The 14,677-nt window shown below is 42.0% G+C and overlaps 1 protein-coding gene across 1 annotated transcript in view; it reads right to left on the reverse strand.

Annotated features, from left to right (window-relative positions):
- Positions 1-8,328, reverse strand: part of LOC120989151 (annexin A1-like) — a 32,678-nt gene extending 24,350 nt beyond the window's left edge. Inside the window, exons 1-6 of the mRNA XM_040417072.1 lie at positions 8,199-8,328; positions 5,607-5,687; positions 5,366-5,453; positions 2,932-3,026; positions 1,566-1,679; positions 1,344-1,434 (exon numbers count right to left, since the gene is read on the reverse strand). Of these exons, the coding sequence (XP_040273006.1) occupies positions 1,344-1,434; positions 1,566-1,679; positions 2,932-3,026; positions 5,366-5,453; positions 5,607-5,672 (454 nt within the window). The 5' untranslated portion in view covers positions 5,673-5,687; positions 8,199-8,328. The remainder of the gene's footprint in view (positions 1-1,343; positions 1,435-1,565; positions 1,680-2,931; positions 3,027-5,365; positions 5,454-5,606; positions 5,688-8,198) is intronic.
- Between the last annotated feature and the right edge of the window lie 6,349 nt (positions 8,329-14,677).

Consider the following 14,677-nt stretch of genomic DNA (forward strand, 5'->3'; position numbering starts at 1 on the left):
ATATTCCGTTCACGCTCCAGTGACGGAAGTAAGGACAGCATGTTGTCCTTGTAGAGGGTATCCATCAGGGTGGCCACCCAGTAAGTAGCATCGGTTAGAATGTGGGCAACTCAGCTGTCATTGTGCAGGCACTGCAGCAAGCCACGCTCCAGTGATGCCCGTGAGCTGATTTGCAGCGCAAACAGGCGAGCAGCAGCAAGGTGAGAATGCTGAAAGTGCGCACACACGGCCCTCACTTTCTACCTCAGCTCTGACATATCTGGGTAATTCTTGAGAAACCTCGGCACCACCAAGTTCAGCACATGCGCCAGGCAAGGGATGTGCGTCAAACCAGCTAGCCCCAAAGCCTCTATGAGATTTCACCCGTTGTCGCACACCACCAGGCCTGTCTTTAAGGCTCAGCAGCACCAACCACTCATCGGTCTGTTCTCCCATGCCCGTCCACAGCTCATGCGCGGTGTGGGGTAATTCCCCTAAAATTTGGGTGTCAGAACAGCCTGCTGTCGTTTCTGCCTGGATGTGTTGAAGATGCAGGTGTTGCGCTGACGTGATAAGGAAGAGATAGAGGAGGAACCAGAGGAGAAAGCGGAGGAGGAGGCAATGTTTTTTTCACCAAGAAAATAGGTATGTCTCACCCGCACAATTAACAGATTGATTAACTATTATACTGTTTCTCCCTGTCACTGGTGCAAAGCAGTAGGATTGCACCGAAAAAATTGCCAACAGGTCACCCTCAGACTGAACAGCACGATTAAGTATGGTATTTCTGTTTCACTGGTGCAAAGTTGCTGTATTGCACCCATAAATAATGCCTACAGGTCACCAGCACACTTTTTAAAAATAATAAAAGCCTAACACTCTTCCTGCCTGCAGCAGCGTCCTGTCCCTACACTAGTCAGAGTAGAATGGCGGCGCACTATGTGATCCAGCATTTACGCATGCAGGGTCACATGGTGCGCCGGCCAATCACAGCCATGCCAATACTAGGCATGACTGTGATGGCTTCCAAGTGCCCACAGCTTAATCGCTGGTTGATTGGCTGAGGTGCAGTCTTTTAACAAGCTTTATTTAAAGTACGAACAACGAACCCAGACACGGACTTTGGCGCCTAAATACGGGTTCGGTATACGGACACCCAAATGTCTGGTACGGTCCCGAACGTGGAGGTCCGGGTCCGCTCATCCCTAATGGTAAAGAATTCTAAAAATGATTGACTGTAAATGAGGATACTGTATAACATGGGGGGGTTGTACAGTAGTATTAATCACAACATTTTGTTCTGCTGCTCTTAAGGAGAGAGTTAAAAAACCCCAAGGGCTGTGTCTATAATTTCCATTACTTACGTTCTTTGTAAACCCTGTTTATATCTCGGAGATCCTTGTTTGTTCTTGATGCTAAGATTTCAATAAGAATGTCCTCATTAGTTCCCAGCCCCTTTAGAGAATAAATGTATAGAATTGGTTACATGGATGTCAACATTACATGGCTTATACCTTGAAGACTATAATATGTTGAAGCTCTACAGTAAAGCTAGTTAAAAACATAGTATTAAATCCATACTGTACCTTGGTGGCATATTTAAGTTGCTGAGCATCATATTCTGCTGGGGTTTTCAGTAGAGCCAGTACAGTCACCTCATAGTTACCAGAGAGGGCACTCTTCAAAGCGTCCTCTAGAGACTTGAAACATAAAATTACCAACTGTAACATGGCCGCATAATATTTAGTAAATCTCTTGTGACAGTATGACCTTTTGAATGATACTTTTCAGATGGAAATAGTGTAAGTGCCCTGCTCTCATTATGCACACAAACATTTTCTTTCCGTTGCTTTTCTGTTTTTTTAAAGGGCCCATATGCAGAAAAATTCACTTTATTGGGGCTTGAAAAAAATGGAAATGACTCAGTGGTCATTTCATGTCCGTATATCCGTTCTGCAAAAAAAATAGATCATGTCCTATTTTTGTCCGTTTTGTGGGCAATGACAGGCATTGTTACAATAAATCCGCAAAAAAAACGGATGCAACACAGACGTCACGTGAATGTCATTTTAAAATTTTTTTTGCAGGCCGCAAAATACATATGGTCGTGTGCATGAGCCCTAAAGGAGTTTTCCAGTACTTCCAACACCCCGCACTGCCACTGATCACTATACAGAGGACAGAAGGCCTTACCCACTGTCCGGTTTTCAGTGCTAATGTACTGCGGCTCTGCTCCCATTCTGTTCTTGAATAGGAGTTGAACTGCAATACCCCGGCATGGCCACTACACAGTGGGTAGAACCTTGTGCTCCACCACTGGCAACATCTGATTGTGGATATGCCTTGTCTTAGATCCCCACGGCTCTGATATTGACCTATCCTGAGGAAAAGCAATCATTATCTAACTACTATAAAACTCCTTTAAGCTGGGCTCTCTGGAAACGATAGAGTTAAAAAAAAACATGCCCTGTGGACCAGCATAGCTGTTATTGGGCCCACTGATCCCACTTCTAGCTTGTTTTAACTCTTTGTAGAGTACACAGTTTATACATAACATTGGTCCATGCCTGTAAGTACACTGTACTGGGAATCATGAGGATTGACATACAGGTAACATACTGGCCATCATTTCTTCTTGCTAGTATGCTAGTGTCCTTAGTGCGAACTGTTTTTTTATTTATTATTCCTCTTGCTCAACCAGGGTCACTGGGGCTTTTTTCTCTTTTTTAAAAAACTAGGCTAAACCTGGATGAAATTATTTCTGTAGTCTTGTAAATATAGTATATTGCAGTGAAACCTCTTTAAGACAACCTGCTAAATTGTTCTTAAAATTGTCCTCTCAATGAAAATATGCATATTTAACTCCCTTTCTATCCTGACAGAAACCTCTGGTCTAGCTCATGGGTGCTCTTTTAAAGGGGTGGACATTTGAGGGTATTTCACTGTAGTTACCTTTCCAGTGGAGCTCTGGTATGCTGTCTTAATGGCCTGGCGCTGAGCATTATTTCTTTTTGTCAAAATCTTAGTTATTGTTGCTTCATCGACACCTTTTAAAAAAACAAAAACAAAAAAAGATGATATAACCTTTTATGAGCTTGCGGCCTTCCTCGAATTAACATTGATACGTTGTGCTGTTTTTTACTGTTATCAATCAGTGTTTTCGCCAATTCATAAATATCATCCATCACTAACTACAAAAAGCTGAGGGAGAGATATATCAAACTGGTGTAAAGTAGAACTGGCTTAGTTGCCCATAGCAACCTATTGCATTCCACCATTGATTTTTCACAGATCCTTTGGAAAATGAAAGGTGGATTGTGATTGGTTGCTATGGGCAACTAAACCAGTTCTATTTTTCACCAGTTTGATAAAACTCCCCATCAGTGTATGTTAACTGGTATGTTTTCTACTTGGGAACTGGGGATTTACACAGCTAAAGGGGTTATGCCACAAAAACTGAAGGAGTGGTGTTGAAAGTGACCGAAGTGCCAGCTGAGAGCTGGGTGCCCTGTTAGAAGAGGCAGTGGGAAAAGGTTAACTGCCAGGCTGAAGAGAACCCAAAGCTCTGGTCCATGCTTCAGCCCCTGGAACATTTGATTTGGAGGGACAGATTGAGTATGGTGACTTCCCACCAGTGAGTAGATGATAGACTGACGGTTCAAAGTTAGTGATGGATACCATTATATATATATCTCCTAGTGGACTGTAAATAGTAAAAAAAAAAAACTCTGCCTCTACGAGAGAACTATTATGCTTCTTGTGCCTCTGGTCTACAGATGTGTAACTGCCGAGTGGTTTGCCCTCACTGAGCAACTGTAACTCTAAAGAACACTGCTCTTTCAAGAGACTTGTAAGGACACATGCACACGAAAGTAATGACTCAGTACCCATGCTGCAGAATGCAAATAGTGGTCCGCAATGCATGGGCAGTGGGCCAGTGGTTGTATATTGTGGACCCACCATTTACAGTCCGTAATATGAGCCAGTACGATCGTGTGCATCAGCCCTAAATGTTTTGATCAAATGTTTGCATTTGCTGTGCCACTCTGTGGAATGACCATATGGATATATATATATATATATATATATATATATATATATATATATACATACATACATACAGCAAAGTTGTGTTATATGCAATAAATAATTGCACTTACCCCTGTCTTGTTACGGTAATTGACACAGCATTCTGAAGAAACCATAAGCATGCTCCCAGACCATGCAAGTATGCTGGGGATTCAAACTGTACCTCTATGGCATATTATATTTTTCCATTTATGAATCCATGAGAAGAAAATGGTGGCATATAAGGAATATGTGTGCCTACATACAGTGTTTGTGCATGCAGCTTTGCTCTACTAGAAAAGGGATGCATAGCCACTATATTTCCCAGTAACATTAGTACTAAACAAATGTATGGAACGCCGGAATATGATTGCTAACATGGTGGCTCAGTGGTTAGTGCTTCAAATCTGACCAAGGACAACATCTAGATAGAGTTTGTATGTTCTCTGCGTTGGTTTCCTCCCACACTCCAAAGACATAGGGAACTTAGATTGTGAGCCCCATTTTAGATAGCAAGTAATGATAATGTCTGTAAAGCGCTGCACAATATAACAGCGCTATATAAGTGCATAAAATAAATAAATAATAATCAATAATTACAGATTGGTCTATGTCACTGTAAGCAGCCTGTAATCTAACATTAAAGAGGACCTTTCACCGATTCTTACCCTATGAACTAACTATACCGACATGTAGAGCGGCGCCCGGGGATCTCACTGCACTTACTATTATCCCCGGGCGCCGCTCCGTTCTCCTGCTATGCCCTCCGGTATCTCCGCTCACTAAGTTATAGTAGGCGGAGATACCAGTCCCTAAGTTATGGTAGGCGGAGTCTGCCCTAGCGCTGGCCAATCGCAGCGCAGAGCTCACAGCCTGGGAGGTTATTTTCTCCCAGGCTGTGAGCTCTGCAATGCGATTGGCCAGCGCTAGGGCAGACTCCGCCTACCATAACTTAGGGAACGGAGATACCGGAGGGCATAGCAGGAGAACGGAGCGGCGCCCGGGGATAATAGTAAGTGCAGTGAGATCCCCGGGCGCCGCTCTACATGTCTGTATACTTAGTTCATAGTGTAATAATCGGTGAAAGGTCCTCTTTAGAAGAAGTTTGCTGGATCGGTAGGGGACTGTAGAGGTAAGTACTGTTTTTATTGCTATATTGGGACATTTGTGCCTTCTCTGCCAAACCCCTTTATTTCCATCTGGATGAATGTATCAGACTTACAAAGGAATGCAAATTACTATACAAATACGTTTATAAACCAGATTGACAGCAGCTTATTACCTAGAACAATGCATGTAAACTATGTATTGTATATACCTTTAGTTTTGATGGCCTTGTCTAAGGCAGAAGCATCAGCAGCAGCGTCATAAGTTGGAGCCCCTTTAAGACCTCCGCTAGTTTTTTGCTGAAAAGCAAGAAATTGTCCATTATATGATAAAAACTGAGACTGTAAAACAATTGTTAGCAGATCAATCACAACTATTAATAATTTTTACACTTCAGAAACATAAGAAATGAAGATAAATGGCTGCTGATTTTAATAGTATTGAACACTTACAGTTGCCTGTTCAGAGTGGTTATCCAGGAAACAGGCCTGTTTTAGAAACTCTTGTACAAAAGACATGGTAAAGACGAGTCTCTGTAAAATAAAAAAAATAAAAAAATAAATATATATATAGATCGCTCAATATTAGAGGTGAGTGAAGTTCACAAAGAAATCCGATTTGTTCTGAATTACTTAATTACAAATCGCATTCCATTGTATGTAGTGGGCGCAATAACAGGGAACCGCAAATAGAGATGTCACGAACATAAAATTTTCCGTTCGCGAGCGACGAACGTGAATTTCCGCAAATGTTCGCGAACGGGCGAAACGGGCAAACCGCAAATCAATTATTTCCCTGTTATATACAGTGAGGAACAGAAGTATTTGAACACCCTGCGATTTTGCAAGTTCTCACACTTAGAAATCATGGAGGGGTCTGAAATTCACATTGTAGGTGCATTCCCACTCTGAGAGACAGAATTATAAAAATATATTCAGGAAATCACATTGTATGATTTTTAAAGAATTTATTTGTCTTACACTGCTGAACATAAGTATTTGAACACCTGAGAAACAGCAAGAATTCTGGCTCTCAAATACCGGTTACTGTGCCTTTAAGAAGTCCACCTCTACTCCACTCATTAATCTAAGGCCTCTTTCACACTTGCGTTGTCCGGATCCGGCGTGTACTCCACTTGCCGGAATTACACGCCGGATCCGGAAAAACGCAAGTGTACTGAAAGCATTTGAAGACGGAACCGTCTTCCAAATGCGTTCAGTGTTACTATGGCACCCAGGAGTTCAGTTAAAGTTCTGGTTGCCATAGTAGTAGTGGGGAGCGGGGGAGCAGCATTGATCCGTCAGACGATCCGTCAGAGCGCCCCATGCGCATGGATGACGTGATCCATGTGATCACATGATCCATGCGCTTGGGGCGCCCTGACGTCACTCTGGAGCGCCCGGGGAGCCGCACGGACGGTAAGTATGCTGCTCCCCCGCTCCCCGCTACACTTTACCATGGCTGCCAGGACTTTAGCGTCCCGGCAGCCATGGTAACCACTCTGAAAAAGCTAAATGTCGGCTCCGGCAATGCGCCGAAACGACGTTTAGCTTAAGGCCGGATCCGGATCAATGCCTTTCAATGGGCATTAATTCCGGATCCGGCCTTGCGGCAAGTGTTCCGGATTTTTGGCCGGAGCAAAAAGCGCAGCATGCTGCGGTATTTTCTCCGGCCAAAAAACGTTCCGTTCCGGAACTGAAGACATCCTGATGCATCCTGAACGGATTTCTCTCCATTCAGAATGCATTAGGATAATCCTGATCAGGATTCTTCCGGCATAGAGCCCCGACGACGGAACTCTATGCCGGAAGACAAGAACGCAAGTGTGAAAGAGCCCTAACTTAGTAGCACCTGTCTGAGCTCTTTAAAAACCCTTGTCCACCAAAATGCGGCACAATAACCACATACATATTTTGCAGATCTGCAACAGACACGATCGTGTGCATTACGTCTAAAGAATATCTCTGGCAATGATGCTGCACAAAACCAGTTCGTATGGATACCTAAGGCCTCATGCACACGACCGTTGTCTTGGTCCGCATCCGAGCCGCCATTTTGGCGGCTCGGATGCGGACCCGTTCACTTCAATATGGCTGCAAAAGATGCGGACAGCACTCCGTGTGCTGTCCGCATCCGTGGCTCTGTTCCGCGGCCCCGTTAAAAAAATATAACATGTCCTATTCTTGTCCGCGCTTTGCGGACAAGAATATGCATTTATTTTGCCGGCGCCCATTCCGTTCCGCAAATTGCGAAAGGCAACACCGGCAGCTTCCGGTTTTTTGCGGATCCGCGGTTTGCAGACCGCAAAAAACAGCACGGCCATGTGCATGAGGCCTAATAATCATATAAAATACGTAAACATATTGTTACAGTCAATACTATATACTGGAAAATGTGGCAAGTGTTAAGGCTGCATACTTGCAGAAAACCTGTGCATACTTCTGACCTACAGAAATAGCCAACTGAAAAGGTAATAAATTCTTAGTAGTATAGTTAATAGCCTAATCTAATACTGTGTAATGTGAGGTAAAATGTATGATGGTATAACAATAAAAACAGGACAGCCAATACTAAAAGAGTACTTGACAAACATTGCCCAAAACCTGAAAAACCAGTTTACAAGAAAACTAGAAAGTCTTCTTTTAGAGCTTGCGTCTGTGTTCTTTTATTAACTAACTAAATGCAGGCTAAGTATCAAAATTTGGAGAATGACACCGAAGCATGGAAAATATACTGTAGCTTTAAAATCTTTTCCTACATTACAGTGTAGGGCTGGACTTTAAGTGTGACTCACAGCTTGGATTAACTTCCAAATATGTTTCCATGGTGAGAAACCACAAAAAAAGGAATCCATGCCAATTTTCTAAACTGTACTTTTTCTACTTCCCTATGTCTTTACTATTAATATGTATTATTGCATGTTTAGCATATAATGATAGCTTTGTAAAGTCCATGTCTACATTCAGCTGAATATGAAATATATGAGAATATATAGCTAAGAAATGTACTGAAGCATAAAAAAGCAAAACAAAGTAAAAACTTACTGGTCAAGAAACAGTCAGCACGGCGGTCTCACAAGCACTAAGCAGAAGAATGCAGCCTTCGGCTTCTGGTTTTTATAAGGAGGTTACCAAACCGCACCTAGCAACCCAAGGATATTTCCTGCAGCACTATGATTGGTTGTCTCGTTGTGAAGATGACATGTAAATCACTCCCTATGAAATCAAAGACATCTTGTTCTCCCTTGCTTTAGCAAACTGTACTTAGGTTTAGAGATACAATACATGATTTTTTAATACCTTTATACTTTTTCCAAGCAATGATTGTTTTTTTTTTTTTTACATAAAAGAGTTATTATAGTTTACAGGGTTTGTATTTTGAACATGACAAGAACATTCTCTGGTTGTAGTAGGTGTTTTAGTCGTTAAGTTGGTGGTACAAGATCTTAAACCACAATGCGGAAAAGGGACAGCCACAACTAGGGTACCATTGTGATTCCATAATTTGTAATACTGCCCTGCAGTTCTGAAAGTATGGGATTGAGTCTGATCAACTGCATTGGGTTTAAAAGTTCCTCCAATTGTCTGTAAGTACTACAGTTTCCATACTCGAATAACATGCTTACATCAGAAAGTTAGATGGGGAGGGGAAAGTTATGGATATAAGGCTCTATGTTGTTGCTAACTAATAATGTGTAATATTTTTTTTTTGAGTCAGAAAAGTGTCCAGAGCAGTTGTCACTTTTCTTTTGCCACATATTGGTGAGGAAAATTTTTTGATTTGTTTTGATACCTTTCAGCGTTATTTCATTTGAATATTTATTTTAGTATCACATCAGCATTTGGTCCTATATTTGTTGAGGGCTTCATTGTGCAGTTTACTTTCTTCTGGTGTCGCATCTTTATATGAGTTCCTCTCTGTAACCTTTATAACAATTATGCAAGTATTTATATGCATTTATTATTTCAGTCATGTATTTGCTTCATAATTTCTGGGGACTGTGATCTTCTTTCTGTAGTGTGACTCCTTTTTATCCAATCACGATTTGTAAGTAGAGTTGAGCGAACCCGAACTGTAAAAGTTCAGTTTCGGGTTCGGTGTTCGGCGCTTTCTTGGCGCTTTTTGAAAGGCTGCGCAGCAGCCAATCCACAAGCGTCATACTACTTGCCCCAAAAGGCCATCACAGCCATGCCTACTATTGGCATGGCTGTGATTGGCCAACTGCAGCATGTGACCCAGCCTCTATTTAAGCTGGAGTCACGTAGCGCCGCCCATCACTCTGCTCGGATTAGTGTAGGGATAGGCTGCAGCTGCTGTGAGGGAGAGATCAGGGAGAAATCTTATAAAGAACTGCTTCTTTAGGCCTCTTGCACACGGACGTTTTTTTTCCCCGTTTACTGGCCGTTTTTTGTGTTCCGTATACGGTCCGTATACGGAACCATTCATTTCAATGGTTCCGCCAAAAAAACGGAATGTACTCCGTATGCATTCCGTTTCCGTATTTCCGTTTTTCCGTTCCGTTTTAACATAGAACATGTCCTATTATTGCCCGCAAATCACGGTCCGTGGCTCCATTCAAGTCAATGGGTCCGCAAAAAAACGGAACACATACGGAAATGCATCCGTATGTCTTCCGTTTCCGTTCCGTTTCCGTTCCGTTTTTTGCTGAACCATCTATTGAAAATGTTATGCCCAGCCCAATTTTATCTATGTAATTACTGTATACTGTATATGCCATACGGAAAAACGGAACAGAAACGGAAACACAACGGAAGCAAAAAACGGAAGAACGGATCCGTGAAAAACGGACCGCAAAACACTGAAAAAGCCATACGGTCGTGTGCAATAGGCCTTACTCAGTGATCTACAGCAAATGTGTTTTGTGGGTGCAGTGCACAATTGTTTTAAGCCTGCCCTGAACCAACTACTACTGAAAACGAACTTTTTTTCCCTTCAGTTAGTCAATATCAATACATAATCGGCAGCCATCTTATGCAACGATAGTGCACCAGCACAGGATATCTGCATGTCTGCAAGTCCAGAAATACTACTTTGAGACACTGGGGTTAAAAAAAACCTTTTTTTCATATAGTGCACATCTAGGATTAGACGTGCATAAGTGAGTGTCACATTTAGGCCAGAAATACAGCTTTTTGCTTACTGGGTTGAAAAAACCCCATCTGTTTCATATAGTGCACATCTAGGATTAGACGTGCATAAGTGAGTGTCACATTTAGGCCAGAAATACAGCATTTTGCATACTGGGGTGAAAAAAACCCATCTGTTTCATATAGTGCACATCTAGGATTAGACGTGCATAAGTGAGTGTCACATTTTGGTCAGAAATACAGCTTGTTGCTTACTGGGGTGAAAAAAAAACATCTGTTTCATATAGTGCACATCGAGGATTTGACGTGCATAAGCGAGTGTCACATTTAGGCAAGAAACACAGCTTTTTGCTTACTGGGGTGAAAAAAAAACATCTGTCTCATATAGTGCACATCTAGGATTAGACGTGTATACACTGCGTGCAGAATTATTAGGCAAATGAGTATTTTGACCACATCATCCTCTTTATGCATGTTGTCTTACTCCAAGCTGTATAGGCTCGAAAGCCTACTACCAATTAAGCATATTAGGTGATGTGCATCTCTGTAATGAGAAGGGGTGTGGTCTAATGACATCAACACCCTATATTAGGTGTGCATAATTATTAGGCAACTTCCTTTTCTTTGGCAAAATGGGTCAAAAGAAGGACTTGACAGGCTCAGAAAAGTCAAAAATAGTGAGATATCTTGCAGAGGGATGCAGCACTCTTAAAATTGCAAAGCTTCTGAAGCGTGATCATCGAACAATCAAGCGTTTCATTCAAAATAGTCAACAGGGTCGCAAGAAGCGTGTGGAAAAACCAAGGCGCAAAATAACTGCCCATGAACTGAGAAAAGTCAAGCGTGCAGCTGCCAAGATGCCACTTGCCACCAGTTTGGCCATATTTCAGAGCTGCAACATCACTGGAGTGCCCAAAAGCACAAGGTGTGCAATACTCAGAGACATGGCCAAGGTAAGAAAGGCTGAAAGACGACCACCACTGAACAAGACACACAAGATGAAACGTCAAGACTGGGCCAAGAAATATCTCAAGACTGATTTTTCTAAGGTTTTATGGACTGATGAAAGGAGAGTGAGTCTTGATGGGCCAGATGGATGGGCCCGTGGCTGGATTGGTAAAGGCCAGAGAGCTCCAGTCCGACTCAGACGCCAGCAAGGTGGAGGTGGAGTACTAGTTTGGGCTGGTATCATCAAAGATGAGCTTGTGGGGCCTTTTCGGGTTGAGGATGGAGTCAAGCTCAACTCCCAGTCCTACTGCCAGTTTCTGGAAGACACCTTCTTCAAGCAGTGGTACAGGAAGAAGTCTGCATCCTTCAAGAAAAACATGATTTTCATGCAGGACAATGCTCCATCACACGCGTCCAAGTACTCCACAGCGTGGCTGGCAAGAAAGGGTATAAAAGAAGAAAATCTAATGACATGGCCCCCTTGTTCACCTGATCTGAACCCCATTGAGAACCTGTGGTCCATCATCAAATGTGAGATTTACAAGGAGGGAAAACAGTACACCTCTCTGAACAGTGTCTGGGAGGCTGTGGTTGCTGCTGCACGCAATGTTGATGGTGAACAGATCAAAACACTGACAGAATCCATGGATGGCAGGCTTTTGAGTGTCCTTGCAAAGAAAGGTGGCTATATTGGTCACTGATTTGTTTTTGTTTTTGAATGTCAGAAATGTATATTTGTGAATTTTGAGATGTTATATTGGTTTCACAGGTAAAAATAAATAATTGAAATGGGTATATATTTGTTTTTTGTTAAGTTGCCTAATAATTATGCACAGTAATAGTCACCTGCACACACAGATATCCCCCTAAAATAGCTAAAACTAAAAACAAACTAAAAACTACTTCCAAAAATATTCAGCTTTGATATTAATGAGTTTTTTGGGTTCATTGAGAACATGGTTGTTGTTCAATAATAAAATTAATCCTCAAAAATACAACTTGCCTAATAATTCTGCACTCCCTGTAAGTGAGTGTCACATATAGGCCAGAAATACAGCTTTTTGCTTACTGGGGTGAAAAAATCCCCCATCTGTTTCATATAGTGCACATCTAGGATTAGATGTGCATAAGTGAGTGTCACATTTAGGCCAGAAATACAGCTTTTTGCTTACTGGGGTGAAAAAAAACCATCTGTTTCATATAGTGCACATCTAGGATTAGACGTGCATCACCTTCAGACCATGTTCAGACCATAGTTAGCGTAGTGGTAGGACCCTTGCCATGCTGAGAGACCGTGACATGGTGCATGATGGGCTCCGATGTGTTCCTGACAGGAATATATTGGCAAAAGTCTGAGCTTTTAATATCTGCTTGTATGACTAGCTAGTATAGTTAGTGGCATATGTGTTTGGTGCATTTTTTTCAGTTATTTATACAATCATATTGTCATCCGCACAATGCTTCATTTTGTGTAGGATGCCTTTGTGGTGCATGTGGACCGCGCCGGCATCCTCCATTGTACGCATTTTTTGCGGGGGATGGTCGTTTGCTGCGGTCCACATGCGGTGGGACTGCTCCCCCAATGAGAAACACGCTACAGTGTTTGGGGTTTTGAGTAGTTCCCCCATATTTGCCACTATATTTCAGTGATTTTGTTTTATATATATTGAATGTGCCTTTACCTGGCATTTAAACATTCTTTTGCACCTGGTAGCCTCCATCACACGGTCTGATATGGGTGTGGCTTACAGTCTTGCTTTATCCACATTGCATTAGTTGTCCTGCTATGCGGTTGTGTGGAAGCTTGGCTGTGAGCTGGATTTCATCACCTTCAGACCGTGTTCAGACCATAGTTAGCGTAGTGGTAGGACCCTTGCCATGCTGAGAGACCGTGACGTGGTGCATGATGGGCTCCGATGTGTTCCTGACAGGAATATATTGGCAAAAGTCTCAGCTTTTAATATCTGCTTGTATGACTAGCTAGTATAGTCAGTGGCATATGTGTTTGGTGCATTTTTTTCTGTTATTTGTGCATAAGTGAGTGTCACATTTAGGCCAGAAATACGGCTATTTGCTTACTGGGGTGGAAAAAATAATCTGTTTCATATAGTGCACATCCAGGATTAGATGTGCATAAGTGAGTGTCACATTTAGGCCAGAAATACAGCTTTTTGCTTACTGGGGTGAAAAAAACCCATCTGTTTCATATAGTGCAAATCTAGGATTAGACGTGCATAAGTGTGTGTCACATTTAGGCCAGAAATACAACTTTTTGCTTACTGGGGTGAAAAAAAAACATCTGTTTCATATAGTGCACATCTAGGATTAGACGTGCATAAGTGAGTGTCACATTTAGGCCAGAAATATGGCTTTTTGCTTACTGGGGTGAAAAAAAAACATCTGTTTCATATAGTGCACATCTAGGATTAGACGTGCATCAGTGAGTATAATAAATGGACCGGCACTCCACGGTTGCTTTGCAAGTGGTTTCTTTATTCGTCACCCATGTGACGCGCGTTTCGGCACAAGCATGTGCCTTTGTCAAACAACAGGTGATAATGGCTCATTCACACAAGCAAGACAAACTATTTAAATAGGACAAACTTTTCAAATAACCCGCCCCTTAGTCACATGATCAGTGATGGAATGGAGGCTGAAGACATCCCGCCCCCACTAGCAAGACTGATCACGTGACTATGACATCATATTACTACGTGACACAGTTACAATTCAAATTAAATACAAATGAGATACAATCCAAACAAAAGAAAATATAAAACAAAACTAGAGCACGGCAGAGTATGTATCAAAGCTTGTACATTGTTATAGAGCCTTAATAATTAAATCAGCAATCCATTATAAGAACCAAAAAACACAATACATTGCAGTGTATATATATTCAATCACCATCCGTTCCACAGATTAATTTTCAAATGAAGCTGTTCAATGTGTACTCTTTATTTAAACCCTTGGGGGCAAGTGTCTCGAGTCGATGGATCCAATATGCTTCACGTTGGTGGAGCATCTGGATCCGATTCCCTCCACGTCGGGGTAAGGTCACTTCCTCTATAATTTGGAAACGCAAGTGTGAGATGCAGTGATTTTTCTCAATAGAATGTTGGGGAACAGGTAACAAGGTATTTTCTTTCCTGATTGTTGATTTGTGTTTCCCCACTCAGTCTTTTATGCGCATTGTGGTCTCTCCAACATAACACAACACACATGGACATTCAGGGTTTAATTATTCAAGCTCTATAACAATGTACAAGCTCTGATACATACTCTGCCGTGCTCTAGTTTTGTTTTATATATTCTTTTGTTTGGATTGTATCTCATTTGTATTTAATTTGAATTGTAACTGTGTCACGTAGTAATATGATGTCATAGTCACGTGACCAGTCTTGCTAGTGGGGACGGGATGTCTTCAGCCTCTATTCCATCACTGATCATGTGACTAAGGGGCGGGT

This window comes from Bufo bufo, chromosome 2, assembly GCF_905171765.1.
Source record: "Bufo bufo chromosome 2, aBufBuf1.1, whole genome shotgun sequence".
Classification (NCBI taxonomy): domain Eukaryota; kingdom Metazoa; phylum Chordata; class Amphibia; order Anura; family Bufonidae; genus Bufo; species Bufo bufo.